Source organism: Homalodisca vitripennis, chromosome 3 (assembly GCF_021130785.1).
Source record: "Homalodisca vitripennis isolate AUS2020 chromosome 3, UT_GWSS_2.1, whole genome shotgun sequence".
NCBI lineage: Eukaryota > Metazoa > Arthropoda > Insecta > Hemiptera > Cicadellidae > Homalodisca > Homalodisca vitripennis.
The window spans coordinates 110,100,713-110,123,607 of NC_060209.1; the positions used below are offsets into that span (position 1 = coordinate 110,100,713).

A 22,895-nucleotide genomic window follows, 5' to 3' on the forward strand; every position below is an offset into this window, starting at 1 on the left:
ATTTTTTGGTTATTCAGGAATAAATCAAATAGATTTTGTGGTTCATTGCTGAATATTCAGAAAGAACTTAACAAGAAAAACCAAAAAGCGTTTGAGGCATTTAAATTAGACACCCACTATAATTCTACAATCAAAAGTAAGGGTGATAACATGTTTGAAATTAAACATTATTCATACGGAATAAAGATCATTTCACTATAGCCTTAAAGTTCAAAGCACACTAATGGAAATAAATGCCGAAAGTGATAGTAAATAGACATGACATATATTTATAATGATAATGGACAATAGACACATATGAAATTTTGAACATTCCAACCAAACTGTTTGAGGAAAATGTAGTTCTTTAATCAATTAATCTGTACAGTTCATTATAAAGGCTAGTTTATCAATTAGACTGAAAGTGTAATACAATGAATAATTTGAACAACAAATTAATATTAATACACAAGTGTTCCGAAGTATTCTCACACTATTATTGAATATAGTATAGTTTCATGAACATTTATAACCTAATTTAAAGACTTAGTTAGCCAACAATATGGCAAAACAGCTATTCTATTATTCCGATATGGACTATAAGATATAATAATTAAAATTTGACTAATGTAGATATAAATAATTTTGAGAAAAATTGTTTATAATAAAGATAACTTAAAAATCAAAATTTTACTTATTTTATTAATTGGAAGCATGTTCTAAAGCTAATTGAAGATATATGATTTTATCAGAAAAAAATGTATTATGCTATAAGAAGTTAACCATAATACTATGGTGAATTATATTTTATTCAATTTTAAGTATTGTGAATTATAAATTATTTGGAACTCAAGAACACCATTATAAAATCATTAATATTTAACCAATATCAAAGTAAAATAGTAGGGTTTAAATAATACTTGAATTATACATTTATAGTGCATTTGGCAACAAAGTGTTGCAGTGTCTAATGTTGGGACATGGTGCACTCAATTTGCATGACCGTGTTAACACTGCTTTAGTTAATATTTCATCTATGGATCAGCTTTGTCAAATTTAAACTTTATATAAATATTTATTGACCTTTTTTATACAAAATAGATAAGTGATAATGTGGGTTCTGTGTTAATGTTTAGTAATAATGTCATATTGTAAAATGTTTTACTGAACTTGTACGAATGACACAACCAAAATCAGAGCTGTTAAATTTAAAGTATTAATTAAAAGCCAATATAAGATTTTACATTGACCTATGTAAAACACTGCAATCAACTTGGAGCTAAAAAGACAACACAACCTTATAACTGATCAACATCAGCAAGGTATTGAATTACCAACAATTCTTGTCAAGATTACTGGACACTGCACAATAACTGAACAAACCTTACTTGGAAAGAAATTAATTTTTAATCTTTTTGAATCTTTTGAATCTAATTTTTAATCTTTTATGTGGAGGCTGAGTAAAAATAGTAGATGGGTTACAAAATGGATTCAAATTCTTCTTGTTTTGTATATTTAAAAACCGACATAAGCATCTTAAGTGAAAACTAGAGCTAACAAAACTGAACATTACTGAACCAAAAATAGACATTGAACATTATTCTGGTACAAAGTGAAGAAAAGCTATTGTAGTTGTTTTATTCATCAGTCTGTCTTGAAATTAATTTAGCCTATTGCCAGTAGTACAAATTTAATAAATATTAAACAACATCATTTGACTTGTACTTAGTTTTCTGATCAAATATTAGTTTGCTTATTTAAACATGTGTGATAGAACAGTTCTAAATACAAAATAATTTACGGGCAAAGAGCAAAAGCGGCTCTGTGGCTCAATGATCAATATTTTCAGTTGGCAAATCAATGAACTGGGTTCTAATCCCAGTGCAGCAAGTACTTCTTGTTCATCAATCTTTCTTGAAATTAAATATATACTCTGATATATTTTTCCTAAACAACATTTTAGAACCATATAATTCTAACTATATCTTAGAAAAACTAATTACCTATGTGTGAAAGTTTCTGTTTTATCTGAATTCAGAAAACTGTGTGTATTTACTTAAATTGTTTTGTTATCGACATATTTTACCTAGATTACACTATATATTTTATAGTCTAGGTGTCTTTGGTGTCAAGATGATGTAAAGAGTTCATTTAGAACTTCTTCGTCACCAATATTTTTGGATCCCTTCAGACGAATATAACTCCAGATTCCAGAAGTCAAGTCTGTGACAGCATCAGATTCCAGACACTTTACTTAGAAGAAGGTTAACTTGAGCTAAACTTAAAATCCTCATAAAACACTGCCGATCTCCAGTAATAAAGGCTTCTTATGTACTATAAAGACCAATCAAGCAATTGTTACTCAGCCAAAACATAAGCAATGACACAAGTAAAGTGGGTCACTGTGCCAAATAGCAAAGACAAAGACAAAGACAAAGTTCTCTTTATTGACATGGACATAAAGTACAGTCATGGCGTCAGAGTTTTTCTTGGGTTCGTATAAATTATTGTGGTGATCTTGCTCTATCCAGAAATTCTTCATTGGAATAGAACTCTCTCTCCAGCAGTCAGTCAAGAAGAGTTTCTTTAAAGTTCCTCTTGCCTCTCTGTTCTTTCAGTCTTGTTGGAAGGATGTTGTAGAGCTTAGCCCCGATGTGGGAAGGTTTTTTCTCAAAACCAGTCAAGTGATGTGCAGTAAGTATATAGTTTCCTCTGTGTCTGGTAGTATATTGATGTGTCTCTGAGAATTGCGGGGGTTCTTTCTTAATTGCGCTAATGTAAAGGTTGGCTATTGTCTGTAGCTTCAGTATTTTGAAAACCCCCCTGCAGGAATCTCGAAAGCCCAGTTTGGCCAATACCCTGATTGCCCTCTTCTGAAGAAGCAGTACCCTGTGGAGGTTATCTTTAGATGAGTACCCCCATACAGACAGCCCATAGCGCATTTGCGACTCAAACAGTGCGAAGTAAGTTGTTCTTGAGGTTTCTATGTTGCTAATTTGTTTGAGTCGCTTAGTTACATATAATGCAGTGCTAAGCTTTTTACACAGCTGGTCTACATGAAGTTTCCAATTCAGGTCGCTGTCTAGGGTTATCCCAAGGTATTTTGCCTCTTGAGAATATGAGGCATTGGGTAGTTCGAGCGCATTCCTTTCCTTCTTTGTGGACCAAAATGAAACTGCTGTGTTTTGTCTTCATTTAGTACTAAGTCATTCTCCTGACTATATTGTTTTGCCATGCTGGCTGCGATGTAGGCATTGATTTCTAGGTCCTTAACGTTCTTGTGGGAGATAATGAGGGCAGTGTCATCAGCGTATAGAAATACTTCACTATTGTCCTGTAGTACTGAGACAATGTCATTAGTGTAGAAGACAAATGTACAGGGCCCAGCACAGATCCCTGCGGGACTCCTCTTGTTGTTTGTGCTTCTGTGGATCTGATTTTCTGAGATGTCTTGTTGATACTGTGGACTATCTCCGTAATTTGGGTTCTTCCGCTAATATAGCTTTCAAACCACTGATGCGCCACTCCTCTTATTCCTAGAGTTTGTAATTTATCCAGGAGATGTTTATGACTCAGGCTGTCAAAGGCTTTACTAAAGTCCAAAAAAATCCCAGTTGTTGTGGCCCCTTCTTCAATTGCATCAATGATAGTTTCTACCAGGTCAGTTATGGCCGTGGTGGTGGACTTGCCTTTTCTAAAGCCGTGTTGACGGCTGGTTAGGAAATTATTATTTTCTAGGTGTGTAAGCAGCCTTGAGAGTACTATTTTTTCAAAGACTTTTGATAGTGTGCAGATAAGTGATATAGGTCTGTAGTAGGAGGGTCCTTTTTTGTATTTTGGATAAATCAATGACTTTTTAAGCAGGGAGGGAAAAATGCCTTGCTGGAAGGACTTGTTAATTAAATTTACTATTGGAGCTAGTACTTCATTTTTGCAGTGTTTAAGAACAACTGATGACATTTCATCTATTCCAGAAGATGGCTTTGATTTCAGGGATGATATTGTTTTATTCACCTCTATTGTATTTGTTGGCTTAAAGCTCTCCTCAAAAGACTTGAATTCCCTTTCATGTAGTGTTGGATATATTTTTAAAGGCAGTTGTTGGGAATTTGATAGAACTTGTTCTGCAGCATTAGCAAAGAAGTGGTTCATGTGTTCCACTATTTTTTGGGGGTCAGTTGTTATTGAACCTTTAATATCAATAGATTTTATACAGTTATTTTTAGATTTACTACTGTAGCGATTGTTATTTATTATTTGCCAGACAGCTCCTGTTTGATTCTCTGCATTTGCAATGTGGTTTATTGTAGCTTCCTTTCTGAGGAATTTAGTTGAAGATCATATTCTTTTTTCCTGTCATTGGTTTGTTTTTTGTTTTCTTCTGTGCCCGTCAGAATTGATTTATTAAGAGCTGTAATGTATGCCCCTTTCAATCTCATAAGCTCCTGTTCTTGCTCTTGATTTGTATGGATTTTTTTTCTTTTTTGGCCTTGACTGTACAGTGGGACATGCTGTATCTAGTGCGGCTTGTAGGATCTTATGGAGTTCAGTATAAGCCTGATCTGCATTTTGGGTGTTTGTGATATTTACCCAAGATTCATGCGCTAGAATATTTTTGAGTTTTCTTAGGTTCTGAGCATTATAGTATCTTCTAGATGTACTTAGTATTATAGCTTTGTCAGTTTCCAGGTTTATTTTGTGCAGCTGGCCCGTGTGGTCTGATAAGCCTGTGTGGAGTCATAGCTCAATGACATCTTACAAATACTGTCAAAGTTTGCTTTACACGCTTCTTATGTACACTCAAGACCAATCAAGCAATCGTTACTCAGCCAAAACATTAGCAATGACCAATGTGGAATGTGTGGTGTGTGTGTGTGTGTGTGTGCGCGTGCGCGCGTGCGTGCGTGCGTGCGTGTGTGTGTGTGTGTGTGTGTGTGTGTGTGTGTGTGTGTACCAATGTGGCTTATTTTGTCAAATACTTCTGTGACATCCAAAGACGTAACATGACAAGATTTAAACTATGCTTCTCACAAGACAATACTTAAAAGCTGGCTGTACTAGCGAACATTTTTATTTTAGCTCCATAAGAACAATGTTACAATTTTTTCATCCTTATTTTTAGTCATAGAATTATGGAGGTGTCTCTTTTTTTTAATATGATTAATATATATTGAATACTTTGTAGTTTTTTAAAATATTTTTACTTGTTACTCAGAAAAAATCTCATCCTTTTTGTATTTAATTGTTAAAAGATTTGTGATAATACACAAAACAATCCTCAAGAATGTAGTAATATTTGAAGCTATTTTTTATGCATTGTAACATAAACCTACTTTACAATTGTAACGGTTTATCAATTTCAAAATGTCCACCCATATTTAATTGGATATCATGTTAAAAACTGATCATTAATAAAGTGACATATTGTCATAAAATCTTCATTATTTAATCTAGATAAAAGAACAGCAATAAAATACTTTATAAACATTTAGAATAAAACAAATGCTTTACAGTATTAAAGACAAAGCTATGAAAATTTGTTTTTTTTTTCATTATCAAAAACAAAGCTTGTACACCATATAAAGTTTTCCTGGATTATGTTAATATGGCTTTTATAGAAATGTTATATTCGTAGGGTCCTTAGCCACATTGAGTGGACTAGGACAATAATTTAGAGTGTGTGTTTTTAGGTAAAATTAATAAATAATATTTTAATTAACACGTTCACGACGACGTGCGTCACCGGTGACACACGCTGCTTCGTTCAGAATGCCGGCGTGTGTCACCGGTGACGCACTCTATAGGTTACAACTGGGCGGAGTGTGGCACGGGTGACGCACTATCGCTATACGTTGTTATGATGAATTGTTAACTTACGCCAGAGTTTGAGGCCATGTTTTATGTTCAACGCCTATCATAATAATGTTTGTTTTAATAAATACGGTTAAAATAAAAGTTAGCATGGTGTTTTCTCATATATAAAGTGATTGTGGTTGGGAGGTAAAAATGTACGTAAAGTCTCAGTAGTATTAATAAAAATGTGTATAATAACCAATCACACTGTTGACAAAACTATGAAGAAAACAACTACAACATTTTCTGTTTGATATATAAAATTACATATGTTTCGCATTGTAACATTCAAGGCACATTGTAGGTTCATTTGGGCACCCACTGCAATAAGTTACAACCCGCTTAGAGTTTTTTCGTGCTTCTTTTGCTCCCCTTTCACTGCTCATTTTCTCGTAGCACGGCAGGCATCGTTTTCGTGATGATCGTGCTGGTCCTGGTCTCTGCAAAAATTTGTGGTTCTGTGATGGTCTCCTCCGAACAGGTTGCTGAGGTGCTGCGGCTGGTGCTATAAGTGACTTTACCAGTGATTCTCTGAAATGTAACATTTCTATTTTTTTCTGCCGATGTTCGTTGAATATTACATAAGCGTTGACCACACATGTACCCAACAGAAGCTCGATTGCTACCTTCTTGTACCATTTTGTACTTTTTCTTAGAGACGTGTAGTATGCAGACATTTGGTCAGAATAATCTACACCTTTCTTTGCAGCATTATAAGCAAGTACAGCTGATGGTTTCCGTACTTCCTCACCTCTTCGGTTGCGCCTTCCTGTTGGTATAAGGTTATCGACATCTTCTGGACGAGTGCTCACCATCAGAACTCTTCGTTTGTTTTTCCAACTAATTACTTTAACCCCAAACTCATTCTCTTTCGCATGCACATTCCCTTTCCTCATTTTTTCAGCACACAACTCTTTGGGATTGCCTCGTCGATATTGTCTCAGTGTTCCACATACATAGGTTTTCTTGCTTAGTAATTGTTCAGCAAGAGGAACACTGTTGTAGAAATTATCGCAAAATAAGGTACGGCCACTATTCAGCAAATCTTCCATCAAATGTATTACAACTTTTTGTGCATGACCAACGTTGGCCGTATCATCACTTTTTCCTGCATATACTTTGACTTTTTGTGTGTAGCCAGATGTTGTGCATATTTTATAAAGTTTTATTCCATATTTATGGGATTTTTGAGGGTTATACTGGCGGAAGATCAGTCTTCCCCTCCAAGGCACCATCGACTCGTCAATGACGACTTCTTCCCCAGGAACATATATGTTTTTGAACAAAGTGTTCAGTAAATTGGTTAGCTCCTTTATTTTAGAGAGCCTAGGTTCAACTGTATCAACAACATCATTGTTGTTAAAATGAAGGCACTTTAAAATACTCTCAAACCTGTCCCTGTTCATTGTATTTTTGATCAGGTCTTTTTTGTAAATATCTTTACATGACCAGTATAATCTCATGTGGGGTAAAGGACACATACCCATTATCATAACAATACCTAAGAACTGCCTTATTTGGTGTCTGTCAACTGGAAGCCAGTGACGCATCATAGACCTTCGGCTTACATCGTTATTGGTCAAAAACTGATCTGCAAACTTGTTTGTTTCCTTCACAATAAGGTCCAGTACATCGTTATTTAGAAACTGTTCAAAAACCAACATAGGATCAGAAACATCAACATTGAGCTGTAAGCCAGATATTCCAGTAAATGGAAACTGCCTAACAGTTTCTGTGCATTCTCCCCAAACTCTTACAATCTCAGTTTGTCGTTGAGGCCTATTATTGGGGTGATGATCATTTTGTAGATTATTTTCAGCATGTAAATTATTTACAATCTGGTGGGGGGGCTGAGGATTAGCTACAATGTCAATGTTTACAAGCTGTTGATTACTTACAGGTAGCGGGTTATCTTCCACATCACTCATATCACCTACAGATTCTGCCCTGCTGTCGTCAGAGCAGATAGACGAAGGTACATATTCGCTTCCTGAGTACTCAAAATCACTTAGTTCACTTATATCAAAATCGTCCAAAGCGTTCTCAATGTCACTGTCATCCATCTCCCAAGCTAAGATTCAAATTGCACAATAACAACTAATATACACAATATAAAACACCACAATAGTAGCACTGAGCTAATTGTGATAAACAGAACACAAGCTGTCGTGAAGACGTAAGAGAACAGAGCAGCCGCAAGCGAGTGACTAGGTTAGCTTGATGATTGCGTGGAAGAGAACAACAACAAGTAAAAACGCGGGAAAGTAGTGATGTGGCTCGCCACCCGCCAGCTGATCGTAGCATAGAGTAGGTTAGGTTCAGTAAAACAGTGTGTCACCGGTGACACACGACGCCCATTGAAGCGAAGGGCAATGTATAGGCGTCGTGTGCCACCGGTGACACACTGGTTTTAACTTATTCATATACATTCTATCATTGTTTTTCAACCTAAAATGCATTATTTATGCATTATAGAATGGTTTTATGGAAAACAACGTTTACGCCTATTTTGAAGATTTTGTGTTATATATGAATGCTCAATATGTAACAATACGTAAAATTGCCGTCGTCGTGAACGTGTTAATGAAATTTAGTTTATTTATTTTAAATTTTCAATTTAGAAAGTCTCAACTTTTTGTGTAAAGGGGTTTAAGTTGAACAATAAAATTTAAATGAATACCCACAGTTTTATGAATTAAGATAAAGCAGTAACTTTCACACGTAGGTAATTAGATTTTCTAAGATATAGTTAGAATGATATGGTTCTAAAATGTTGTTTAGGAAAAATATACCAGAATATATATTTTAAGAAAGATTAATGAACAAAAAGTACTTGCTCCTTTGGGATTCGAACCTCGCATAAAAATGTTTAACTGTTGTAGCTGAAGTTATAACAAAAAAATGTCCTCTTTGTTTGTTTAAGTTACAACTTAGTAGTATTTTTACTGTACTAATTACAGAACTGAGTAACTAATACAATCAAAGGTAATATAAAGAGTATGATTTCTTGTATCTAATTTTTACTTTTAACACCTTCACTGCTGGTTTACACTGAGTGAGGCCGGCCACTCTTCATCTGACTCTGTGCTTTACCCATCTGCCACAGTCACTGTGTTCATGAAGCTATTGCATAATTATCATTTTTAGTCAGTTATAACTGATTTTTTAGGGACTATACATTTATATAATAAAATTTGAGAAGAGCCATGTTAACTCGTAGTTTACAGTTACTGCTAGTTTGTTAAATTTGAGTCATTATTATTCATCATTAACATTTTTAGTTCATTTTTTAAAAGTGTTTATTAAATACGAGTAAGAATAATATGATATTTAATTACAGCAACAAGTATTAAAATACTATAGTATTAAAAGTGCAACTCTGTAACATAATTTATATATTTTATGAGATTGAATAAGCATTTTCATTCCAAACAACAGAGTTTCAACTGATGGTTTTAATTCACCAAATTAATACAGTACTTAAATAAATAAAAATACAGAGTAATAAACTATAAAAAGAATATCGTCTGTGAAGATGTTTTGTAATTTATGAAATAATAAATTAGTGTTTGAAGAATAACATGAGTGGCACTAGACCCTATGTACTACATAAAGATTTTAACTATGTATTGTGAGGGGTTTTGTGGATTGGTTTCACAATAATGATGTGAACTGTACTTAAGAAACACAACTAAGCATGCAGCTGCTACCTCTTAATGGTGTCTGTAATCATGCTAAATAAAATTTTGTAAAGTTAGTATTTGACTTGGAAGTCAATTATTAACGCTTTAAATGTGTTATTAAAAACAAATTTATATTATACTAAGTGTAACTAAATAATACTGTAAAATTAAATATTATTTATTTACATTATATTAAACCTAATGTTTGGTACTATCAGTAGATTCAATTTATATTCTCTTTCAAGTGAAATACACCAGAGCTTCCAAAAAATGAGTAAAAAGTACTCGTACTACACAACTTACTTGACTACAACTCTAATATTTGGTGATTACCTATAGCAGCTACAACTTCTGAGATAGACTGGACTGTCTCAGCTGTCAGCTCGGGGGGTTCTGGGGGTGTATCAGGGGCCACTACCAGGGGTGGAGGCACACTATCAGGGGAGTGGAGTGGAATGATGATAGTTTCTCCTTCCCGGCTGTGATCCTGTGTAGACATAATTAATATTACTGAGACTAGATATATATAAGTGACAAGTTGCAGATTTCATACAGAAGAATCGAATTAGAAATGTTTACATGTTAATAAATTGTTGAGACTTATACAGTAGTAATTAGTACTTACTGTATATCTAGCTAGCCAATATTGGCGTTGGATATATGTATCATACATATATTAAATTTATAAATGTGCCTCTTACAAATTAAAGACACTTAATAGAGGTATTTACAAGGAAATGAGTTTGAGTGGTGGGACTTTGCTATATTTGGTCTTAAAAATTTTGTCCATTAAATTGAAATAGTATCAATTAAAAATACTTATCAATAATAATAATCAATAACTAAAATAATTATCAATGGCCCTTAATTTACAGTTTAAACCATTTTTTTAAACTAGGTATCTGTAAGGTATATATTTAAATTTTATTTAATGTTTTTATGTTTAGATTTGATATACCTCATAATATTTTATTAATGTGTATAAGACAGGAATAAGACATTAATATATTTAGAATTATCGAGAAGTGTCTAGATAAATTGTATTTAAATTATCTTTGTGATGTAGCTCAGTTTATTAGCCCAGGAACCTAGATTTGTATCCTATTTTGGGGTTGACATTTTCCCATGGTACCGAATAACTATCTGAGCTGTCCGAAGCAGTGTGATTAATGGTTTATAGCTAGACTTCAAATCATCAACAAAGAATTACAAATTATTGTACGCTAGCATTATTAATATAATGATAGCATAAGTATTATGTAACTGCTTATGCTTTATTCTTGTTAATATATAAAAGAAGTCTTAAATCTAGATTGTTTCATACTAAAATTACTGATGATTCCCTCAGTGCTGATTTGTTGTTGATGAATCTCTTACAAATATTCTTCAAACGTATCAAATGGATCAATGCCAACTCCAACTCAAATTCTTTAGCTTTTGTTAAGAATTTTATCCTCTCTATTGAGTCAAAGTGTATTTAGATAATTCTGAACTATCATTATCAGCAGCCTTTAATGCCCAAGTGCAGTATTTTGTCGCCTATGCCGGCAGGTAAAGTTATGATCATCGTAAATAAATCTCTCACACTAACCTTGAGAGAATGTATGCCACCCAGGTGTGGACTTCAAGATCTACTAAATTAGTAAACCTTTGGGCTCAAGAAGGTGGATTGAGATGTTTATAAACATCCTAATTGGATAAAACCTAAACTTGGTTAAAAATAATGTTTCTAATAAAATAAAACCATACTATTGTGTACAACAGTGGACTTTTGCATTTTCTCTTCCAACACTCTGATTTTACACTTGGGACATTAAAAAGCCTGTACAAGTCACAGTTCCCATCAACATTGCCCAGTTCCCATGGAAGAAGCACACAATTTGGGCTTAAAATGGCTTTACCATAATGGATTATAGATAACAGCTCTTCTTAAAGTGTTTGCAGAAGTAATGTCCTGAGTTTAAGATTGTTTTCAACTCAATGAGAGAGGCTCAACAGCATTGATAGACTATTTATTTTAAAATCCTAATTAGACTTTTATTATTTCATCTGCCTTCAAACGAACTGCTTCTCCCCTCCCCCAATAAAAATGTATACTACAGAGAAAATACAACATTTAGATGTTTAGTTCTGTGACAGTCACCTAGTATGTGTAATACAACTGCTGCACCTGCATTAAAATGTTACTTCAAAATTCCTAAAGAGACACCACGAAATCTTTGCTAGATGCACTCAGACATAGATGCCGTCAGACATTTCAGTTGGATTTCAGATGCTCATTACCATGAGTGCACAATACTAGGTTATAAAAATAACAATAATTTTAAAAATAGATTTGTATAAGCCATATAATGAGTTTCTTCCAAGCAAATACATTTCATAACGATCCTTAAAAGTAGGTACATACTGTGTTGTATTATACTGGAAATTGATTAAAAATGAATAGATTAGTAGAATTCTTAGAATATTTTTCCTTTTACGTACCAGTACCATGGTACACTACATACCATGAAAGCTAACACTAATAAAGTAACAGGCTACAACTAATAAATCAATTTACTATTTTAAAAATTGATAATTAAATTTTCTTTTCACATTACTCTGTATTGTTGTAGTAATTTGTGGTACAACAATAACAAATCTGGGTATTTCTTATTGTTCTATTATAAATTTAAAAATCTTACCTGTTGATTAAAGGTGAACTCGACTTTGGTAAGTCTTGGATCCATTGAACTAGTTTTTTCTGAAGATTCACTTTTTCTTCTAATAGAATCTCTACTACCTTTCTTGAATAATGAAGTGAACACAGACTTATTTTTAGAATCTTTTCTTGTTTTGAATTCTGATGAAACTGAAAACAAAAACATTATGTTCATATTAAATAGATACATTTTGTACAGATGATTTAAATGATGATGATTTAGATTATGTAATGAATTATATCATGTGGTCTAAAACTACATAGTTCTTCTCACTCAGTTGGAGAAGTAGGTAGATTTTATTACAATTTAAATATTATTAATATATTCCCATGGGTTTTACATGTACTGAATATCTTGGAAAATGTTAGAGATAAATATAATGGTTTGTAATGAAATGTTTTGGAAATGTTATTAGCATTCCAGAACACTTATTTTTTTCTCTAGGTTTATAATTAATTAAATTGTGAGTTATTTGAAGTTTAAATAGGCACCATATTCAAACGAAATTGCATACTTAGCTGGCACATAAACTTAACTGAGATATTCATAAGATAAACTTAGGTACTACATTTAAACTTGTTAGGGTTTTTTTTGGGTATTTTATCGTTAAGGTACTACAACATAACATTTGGTGATATCATTTAGTAAATATATTATTTTGTAAGAACACATGTCAATCATTCTTAATGGGACATTAATTTAAGAAAGGCTGAGAATCTTGACTTATTCCGTTCTGAGTACTTAAATATTTTTTGGCATTCCTGATATAAATGAAGCTTAAAAAAGTACATCTTTGCAACATATTCCATTTTGTAGAAATATTTCCCAAGTGTCTGTGGGGTAAGCTATGTTTATTTTAAAGTGTTATTTTCAGGACTTTCTCTTATCTTACTGTTCTAAGACAAATTCCCGATGGCTTCCGATACAAATGTTCCTCGAACGATTAGTATATACAAAATGATGGTGTGATTCTGTGAAATACTCACTGAAATGAAATACTCACCCTAGCATCTGTAAAAAAATACACATCTCAGCTACTTATTACCTCTCGTTGCTCTGTGTTATGACAAAGCATTCCTAGAGAAATGTCATTTGGAGTCCTAATGTAACCTGAAAAGCTTCCTACAGCAACTCTGAGATACCAAATGGTGATTTGGAAAATTACAGTCTCAGCACTGAACTCTCTCTCTCATTGCTCCAGACAAATTTGACATTGGTTCCAACAGGGACAAGACTCGGACTGTTACTATGAACAAAGGTAGGTTCCCTAGCATTTGTGAGATAGGTTATGTCATTGGAAGAAAACCACATTTGGCAACTCATTGTATCTTGTTGCTCTATATCATGTTTCAAGGGACTTTATAATTATCTGGAACACTAATATATATATATATATATATATATATATATATATATATATATATATATATATATATATACTACAAAGCTTCTCACAGTAACTCTGAGGTAAGATATGATGATTTAAAAAATACAATCTCCGCACTTAAACCCGCCGTATTGCTACAACAGAAATCCACATTGCCACCAACCGGGACGTCACTCGGACCATTACTATAAACAACAATATGTTCCCTAGCATCTTTGAGGTAATTATGATCATTCAAAGAAAACTATATCTCTGCATCTTATTTTGTGTTGTTACTCCATGTCATGTTTTGTTTAAAGGACTCCTACAGAAGTGTTATCTAGAACCTTACTGTAGAATAAGTAGCTTCCCACATCAACTCTGATGTGACTTACAATGATTGAGAAAATTCCAATCACTACACTCAATCCTATCCAGCTACTACTACTACAGGGTGGATTTTTTTATATTACTTCCAATAGTAATGTCACTTGGAATATTACCTTGAAATGTGATATATTCCATATCATCTGTGAGGTGTGTTATGATCATTGGAAGAAAAATACATCCCTGCATCTTATTCCATGTTATTACCCTGTTATGTTTTATTTAAAGGATTCCTAGGGCAACATGATCTGGACCCTAATGTTGACTAGGAACTTTTCACAGCACCGCTGATGTAACTAACGATTGGGAAAATTCTAATCTCCGCACTTAATCCTGGTTCGCCACTCCAGGACAGATTTTTGTTATTGCCTCCAATAAAGATGTTACTCAGACCATTACCATGTATGTTCCCTAGCATCTGTGATGCAAGGTGAGGGCATTAGAAGAAAACTACATCTCTGCAACTTATTCATGTTGTTACTCCATTTCATGTTTCAAACTCCTACAGGAGCATTTCTGAAATTCTGATGTAAACGAGAAAACTTTCCTGTAACTGTGAGGTAACTTATAGTGATTGGGAAATTCTAATCTCCACTATCAGTCCTGTGACAATACTTCACAACAATTTTTATATATTGTCTCCTATAGGGACGTCATTCCGAAACCAAATAAAAAGCAATGTTCTGCAAAAAAGCAAATTCTGTAGCTGTCAGATTCATAGTAATCATAAGAAAACTGCATCTCTGCAATTTGCTTTGTTTGGAAAACATTGTCTCCATATGATCTTATATATGTAAAACTTCCAAAGTGATACTTCCTAGTGAGATACTTGTCCAATCCATAAAAAACACTTAAGTGGTACCAATCTGGGGCAACCCTCTTTCATTTAAAAAAGTTTCACCCAAATTGGTTTAGTGGTTTCTGAAAAATTGGACGTACATAAAAAAAGAACATAGAACAGGTTGAATTGTAAGTTGGTTGAAGAGTAAAACCACATTACTATCTTAGTTTTATATACCTTTTCATACAGGAAACAAATATGGTACAGCAATGGTGATAACATGTGCAAAAATACATGATATTTTATTAAGAACTAGTTGTTTCCCGCGGCTTTGCACGCTTTTCGTAAGCTTTGCCTGTGTATGTGAACTTCTGGTTTAATTTCATTATATTTACAACGCTGATGTAGAGTTTGCCTTGTTGCCACGATCAAGAAAATATGTTTATGATTATAGCCATTGTGCACGTACATGTACTTTATTATAAAGTGGTCTAACACTCAAACTTTAAGTTCAATCAGAAATGTATCTTAAAGACAAATATACATAATAACTTAGCGCCTTCAAATAGTGTTTGGCTATGTAATATACGTAACTGTCTCGTAATTGCAGTTTATAGTTTGCAGGCGCTTTGAAACCTTTTATCTTTTGCAGTGCCGCTTAGTGGTGAGTTACATCAATGAGCATAGCTTATAAACCTTCTCCGTGGAAAAATACGTATACATAGAAATTTTCATAATGGTCTGTCTAATATTTTGCGATTCCATAAAGGACAAACACACAAACATTAATTATATATATATATATATATATATATATATATATATATATATATATATATATGAATATTGTGATTGTGGTGAAAATTGTATAAAATAAGCAGAAAATTATAATTTATATAAAAACTTGAACAACACCATTAGACCCAACAATTGATCCAAATCATGGTTAATAAATACATAGATAAATAAAGATATACTAACTATTTATAATAACAATGATGTGAATTGCAGAATATGTGAAATTATAATTTAATTATTATTGAATTAAGATACCAACATATCTACATATGTACTTTAAGGCAAATATGAATGATAAAATAGTGTTCCTAGTGTAATAGGGTCAATGACTGTTGTCTTTTCACCTTGTTATTAGCAATTGTCATTACTAATACCCTATTTATGAATAATAACCAAGCACACTAAGTTAGCAGTATATAACAGTTTTTGCAAGGTACAACTGACCATCAGTTTTAGAGGGTTTTATCGTGTTAATCACTGTTTAGTAAGTATTGTTAGTCTCTTAAATATGTTCATCATTAACCCATTACAGTTTCTAAATGAGGGTATGTTATTCTGTTCTGTTTAGAACTACAGTTTTACATGGTGTCTGAACCATAAAGCTTCCAGTCTTCACTGTATTGGTAGTTTGCTTCAAATAACTAATTCTGTCCCTTCTTCACCAGTTTGATAACTTTGAAACCTTTATAACAACACTATGTCATTGAAGGAGTTTCATCAGTCTGGTTAGTAAAAAAACAATTAACCTTTTTGTTTGAAAAACTAATTTTCTGTTTATTTTATTTATTACACAAGGCAAAATCGAAATAAGTATTTTTACTCAAAACTCTTTACCCAAACTACACCCTTAATTCCATGAGAAAACTTTAACCCTTTACCATCATATGTCAAAGGTTATCCTACATCTAAAATTTTCTGCTTTTATCCTGTCTCAAAGCTGTTCTTATGTAACTATTTCACTGTCTGTACTATTAATGATATGTAGTTGACAAATATCCCAATAGAACAATGGAGAATTCACTTAGCTTGTGTTTCTAAAATTAAAATATCTACATCAATGGTTTGATTTTTATTTTGTAATTCAATATACAGTACCAGTGTTAGCTTGTAAAGTCTGTTTACATTATTAAGTACTGTATGTCATGGTATAAGCCTCATAAAAGTCAACAACAAATTTTACTTCTATGTAGTGATAGATCAGTACGCAATAAAAGGCGTATTCTTATTTTGTAAAATGTGTAAAAGAAAATTAGGTTTACATCCTGGACTTTGTTTTAGAAAACACCGTTGATACAAAATTATTTTCTGTTTTGTTCTTAAAAAATGGATACAGTGTAAATATAACTGTGATATCCAGATGCAACCAGACTACAAAAATTCAACGTAAGTAATAAATAGGTAGCATACCACTTCTTTTACTTCTTGTACAGTTTTATTCAGTGTGCTCCAGAATCGAATATACATATAAATAGAATGGACAGCGTATAAGTAGAAATGTGTTTCAAAAAGATATTCTGGTTCTTAAATGTAACTCATAAAAAAAAAAAAAAAAAAAAAAAACAAATTAAATGAATTACCTGAAGCTCTACTCTTTGTGCTGCTTGAGGACTCTGAACTTCTACGGAAGAGTGAACTTCTAGACATAGATGTAGCTGGAGAAGGAGTTCTAGACTCATCTCTAGTTAATTGTGTTAAACTCTGAACTGGTCTTGATGGTCTTACTATTTGTGTTAGATCTAGAGTTGCAGGTTTTACTTTTGCTCCTTCAAACTCTGGACTTCTACAGCTGCTTGTTGAATGTTTTCTTGAGTACGCGCTCGAATCATCTGGCTTAAAGTATGTGTGCTGTATTGACTGTATTTCTGCTTGACAAACGGGACTTGCAGATTTTGACCGAAACTCATTTGCTTTTAAATCATATTTTTCGTCCAAAAAATCTTCTGTTACCTCTACTTTTAACGGTTTTCTCTCAGATTCATCCGCATGAAGAGAAATAAATTTAACCAATTCATCATCTCCCTTCTTTTTTACTGATTTTGATTCTACTGATGGTGATGGTGAGGTCTTATGAGTTTTACCTTTTGTTTTTATATCTAATTTAGTTGGTTTCGTAATCGGTTCATGTTTGGTTTTTGGTTTACTTCCTGATTGAGTTTTTTTTGAGTAATCAGCCAGTTCTGGCCCTTTAAGAGGAATATATATCCCATACTCTGGTGAGGATGGTCTATCAGTCTCAATTTCTAAAGCCACTATTTCCTCATCACCATGTAATGGAATAATAACTGCACTGGCATCAGGAGGTATTGTTGGCTTTTTTCTTGGCTGTGTTACTCTAGGTTGTTGATCACCATTCTTAGATTTTATAATAGTAGTATGAATTTCTATTTCATCACCTTTTAATGGTATTATTCTTGAATCTTTATCTAAAACTAGTTTTTCTGTCTTTTTGTTTATTTTTTCTGTTGGTTCTTCTGGAGATCCATGAAGGGGTATAATTCTTGAATCTCCTTCTAAAGTTATTGGAGTTTTACCTCCTCCACTTAAAACTATTGGTGTTTCATCACCTGTGAGAGGTATAAATATTGTGTCACCTTCATATTTTATTGGTTGTTTTCTTTTACTGGTATTGACAGGTGCTGCTTTTACTTCTGTCTTGCGTACTGGTAGAGTTCTTGTATTACTTTCCTTTACCGGTGTTTTCCGTTTGCTTGTACTTGTCACTTGAGCTTTAGCTGGTTGAGGTGGATCGTCACTATGTAATGAAATAATTCTTGAATTAGGATCTAAAGGTAGACTTTTCTTTGAACCACTTTTAACAACAGGTTCATCATCTCCGTGAAGAGAAATGATTCTTGACCCACTGTCTAGAGGTAAAGTTTTCTTAGCAGCGACAGGCTCTTCAATGTCATCATGTAGAGAGATGAACTTGGCATCAGGAGGCAATCTTGGAGGCTCTTTCCTATGATGTGGTGCGGTCTTTTCATCTTCAATTTTTGATGGAAGTGTTGAATTTACTTTGCTATTTTCTGTATTATTAGATGTTTTACTGTTAAAGGAACTACTTCTACTATCTCTTCCACTTTGAGTTTTTATTGTTCGCTCACTAGTTTTTGATTTTATGCTAGGCTCCCTTCCAACTGTTAAGGTGCTACTTGAACTTTTTGTTGATTTTGAATTGTCCTTTGGTTGATTTTTACTAAAACTAGTTTTTCCGTTTACCATATTTTTATGTTCTTCAACAGGTAGCACAGCACCAGTCGGATCAGTCTTTCTTGCTAATAATGTAGCTTCAACACTATCTTTAGGAGGATATTCTGCTTCTAAACTAACAGTTGGAATAGGTTTTGGCCCACAAAATGAAGTTTCCAGCAACATCTTGTGTGGAGATGAGCACCGTGACGCTCTAGAGAGCTGGGATGTGGCTGACAGATGGGAAGTCCCGGAGATATGAGAGGCTCCAGAGAAGTGGGAAACTCCAGAGAGGTGGGATGCGGCAGAGAGATGAGACCCACCAGAGGCTGCAGAGCCACCTGAAGCCGCAGAACCAATGGAAGACAGTCGACTGGTACGACCACTAATGTACAAAAGCCCTGTATCACTGCAGGCTGAATCTTTCCGCTCCTTCCCTTCCTTTTCTCCCTGCATCTCTAATTCATATTTATTAACCTAAAACAGAACAACAGTATTAATCCTTTGAATTAAATACATCTATACTAAACTTCTTATTTTATTACCAACGCACATTCAGCACCTCAAATTTCATTGTAGTAAACAAATTGACAATACATATTTTTTCTGTTGGTTATTCTAGAGATCCATAAAGAGGTATCTTTTTTAGAATTTTGGTCTAATGATATTAGAGTTTCACCTCCTTCCTTCATTCAAAACTAATGGTGTTTCATCACTTGCTAAAAAAATAGTATTTTTATTTATAAGTATAATAAACTGTACTTTATTAATGATTATTAATAATACATATATAATCATTAATAAAGTACAGTTTATTATACTTATAAATAAAAATACTATTTTTGTATATATATATATATATATATATATATATATATATATATATATATATATATATATATATATATATATATATATATATTATATCCTATGATATGTATATTTAGCGCACTAAAGGTTAAGGACTAACTTAATCTTTGGAAAGACAACAAGGATATGCCTTATTTCTAAACATAGTTCTTCTCTAGTCTGATCACTGAAATGGCTTGCATACAGGTTCACCTTTTTCTGAACCAATTCGGCTATTCAAGTCATGTCTTAGCAGTTCAAATATAAGAACTTACTCAGTGCTTAGCCATTTAAATTTGTATTTCTGGATCTGTAAACCACTGAAGGTAATGGGGAATGTTGAAATTTTAAGAATTTGTGTTTTGAGAAAAGAGCATTTCTATAAATAATGTTTTTATAATTATTTTTATTATCTGTGTAAAAAAAGATTGTAACCATTTTGAAATAGTGTCTGCACATTACAATACTCTTTTAATACCTTCTTACCAAAATTGTCAAAGTTTTGTTAATTTTGTAATGTAAGTTGTAAAATAAAAATCTGAACTTATTTCAAAATAAAATCCTTATAACACCTCATTAAATGTTTGGTCATAGAACATTTAAGAAATGAAAATATTGAACAGTTTACAATTTATTTAGTTTAAAATGTATTAATTAGAGAAAAAAACACGAATTAATAATCTGTCCAGAAAAGTTTATTTAGTTGTTGATAGTAACAAAATATTTTAGAAGAGAACAGAGCAACTTGTAGACCATAAAGCGGCTAAACACCAAGATGAAATACATCACAACTAATGGGTGTACAGAACACATCTAATGCAACCTAAAAATATAAACACAATGTATAATTCTTGTATAATTTTAAAAATTAGCATTAGTTTCTCATTAAACTTGACCATTTTGTTAGATAAAATTAATTAATAAAACTTACTATTACACAATTCAGTACAGTAAAACAAAAATAAAGGAATCTTTAGTCATCACGGACATGTTAATAATAATGTTCATATATTTTGGAAGCTTAAAAGCAACTCGACTGCTCAAACATGAATGAGCAAGTGATGAAGCATGAATGAACCTCAGCCTCCTAATACCCTCACAGAAAGGAGTGAGTGGTATTATTAACCCAATATGTGTTCCACAGCAACCTTCCAACACAACAAGATTTAAAAAGGGTTTTTATTACAAGTATTTTATAAATATTTCATAACAATATCAAAACTGAACAATATAAAAACACAAGTATCAATAAATATATCACTTATAACAATTAATAATTAATACAAATAAAATTAATTTTATTGTAATTTAGCAGGTATGTTTTGCAGTCCTGAAGAAATTACTTAATGGTCCATTAAATATAGCAAACAAGTAACATATTTGTCTTTATAGCAAGTTCATATATATATTTAAAAAGATAAGATTTAAAAAGGATTTTTATTACAAGTATTTTATAAATATTTCATAACAATATCAAAACTGAACAATATACAAACACAAGTATCAATAAATATATCACTTATAACAATTAATAATTAATACAAATAAAAATTAATTTTATTGTAATTTAGCAGGTATGTTTTGCAGTCCTGAAGAAATTACTTAATGGTCCATTAAATATAGCAAACAAGTAACATATTTGTCTTTATAGCAAGTTCATATATATATATATATATATGAAGGGCACAGGGGAAAAAGGGGCTCATCAACATTTTGTGAATTGTTCAGGAACTATTTTCTGTCTAAATCTTGTATAATATCTTTATTTTGACATATAGAAATGAGTTGATTATTTATTGAATATCTTGTTAATAATATCATGTATTAAAGCGTTAAACAAATTTATAAATCCATTGTGTTTAATTAAAATTTTAATTAAATTGTTTAAACTACACAAATTTCAGGGGAAGAAAGAGCTCATTTTAACAATGACCCCTTTCCCCAGTTTTAGGAAAATACAGATAAATAACATGCACAAAATAATTATGACATGATAAGAAACACAGCTGTTTTATTTATGTAAAACTACTTAAAGCTAAACAATAAAAAGAAGAATAAACATGTATTCTTTAAGAACAAAACTCATATGCTCAAATCACATGTGGTAGGTTATCGAAGTATTCAGCTGCAGATCGGCTAAGAAACGTCTTTAAATCTTGCAGGTCTTTATATTTTTCTGCAGCTATTGGCAAACAACCTGAAAAGACCCAAAATATTGTATTCGATGTAAAAATGTAATGGTTCTTTAGAATAAGTTATTTTATACTAGATCAAATTAGGTTAGGTAACGTTAAATTTAATTCAGTTAGGTAAGCTTAGGGCTAGATTAGGTTAGGCCTTTATTAAAATAAGGGATTGTTATAATATGATGATGAGGCCTACCTTCATAGCATGAGTCAGGAAGGTTGAACTCGTCTGACACTTCAATGTTGACTGGTGGTAATTGTTGGTTTTTCCTCCTAGGCCCTCTTTTAGGGACAGTTTTATACAAAGAAGCATTTTCCCATGCTCCGAAATAATTTGTCCGGAATCTGAGATGATGACCTCGAGCAATATGAAGCTCTCGAACTGGACGGGATTGAAATGGGCACTTTGTAGCATAGTTTTTGTCCAAAAAAGAGGTCCACCCTCTAACGGCTGTATGATTTATAACTTCTACTTCAAAACTTGATGGGTTTCTTCGAGATTCCTTAACTATGTTGACCCAATCATGGTGTTGATTAATCCCATATTCTTATTGTTTTCCATGTAGGAATGACCGCGAATAGGGAATGTCACTGTTACTGATTCGAACCGTTTTTCGTAATTAATCAAATTACAAAAATCTGAAGAAAGTGAAATTCTTTTGTTGTCCGGCACAAGAGTCAGCAAATATGTGTAGATGTTTAACATGTTTACTTAAATAGTTGTAAATGAAGTGGTGTACAAATGTACACACCTCGTCACTACCTTTTCGTCCTTCTGTTTGGGGATACATATAGAATATACTCTTAGCATTAGACAAAACATGCACATTAAAAGCATAGATGGACAATTGCCTTTTATAGTAGATGTCGTTTGTAGGGATATTAGGAACTTCCAAGTTTTTCCCATAATCAATACAGATGGCCTCTTGAGTGTCATCTCTCTGGCTATGTCTCTTAGCTAGCCTTTTCCTAGCATAGAACTGTTCGGCTTTACGCTTATGATCATCATTCTCAATTTTCAATCTGTTAATATCTTTTGTAATATTTGCTTTTTTAGATTCAGGGGCATTTTTTAACTCTAATTCTAATGATTTGTCTGTCACAGTAAACTGGTCACAAATG

The 22,895-nt window shown here is 32.6% G+C and overlaps 1 protein-coding gene across 1 annotated transcript in view; it reads right to left on the minus strand.

Moving 5' to 3' along the window:
* The window catches only part of LOC124358316 (flocculation protein FLO11), a 54,637-nt gene that overhangs the window by 25,561 nt on the left and 6,181 nt on the right, over nucleotides 1-22,895 (minus strand). Inside the window, exons 3-5 of the mRNA XM_046810615.1 lie at nucleotides 17,127-19,215; nucleotides 12,200-12,366; nucleotides 9,849-10,002 (exon numbers count right to left, since the gene is read on the minus strand). Coding sequence (XP_046666571.1) covers nucleotides 9,849-10,002; nucleotides 12,200-12,366; nucleotides 17,127-19,215 — 2,410 coding nt within the window. The remainder of the gene's footprint in view (nucleotides 1-9,848; nucleotides 10,003-12,199; nucleotides 12,367-17,126; nucleotides 19,216-22,895) is intronic.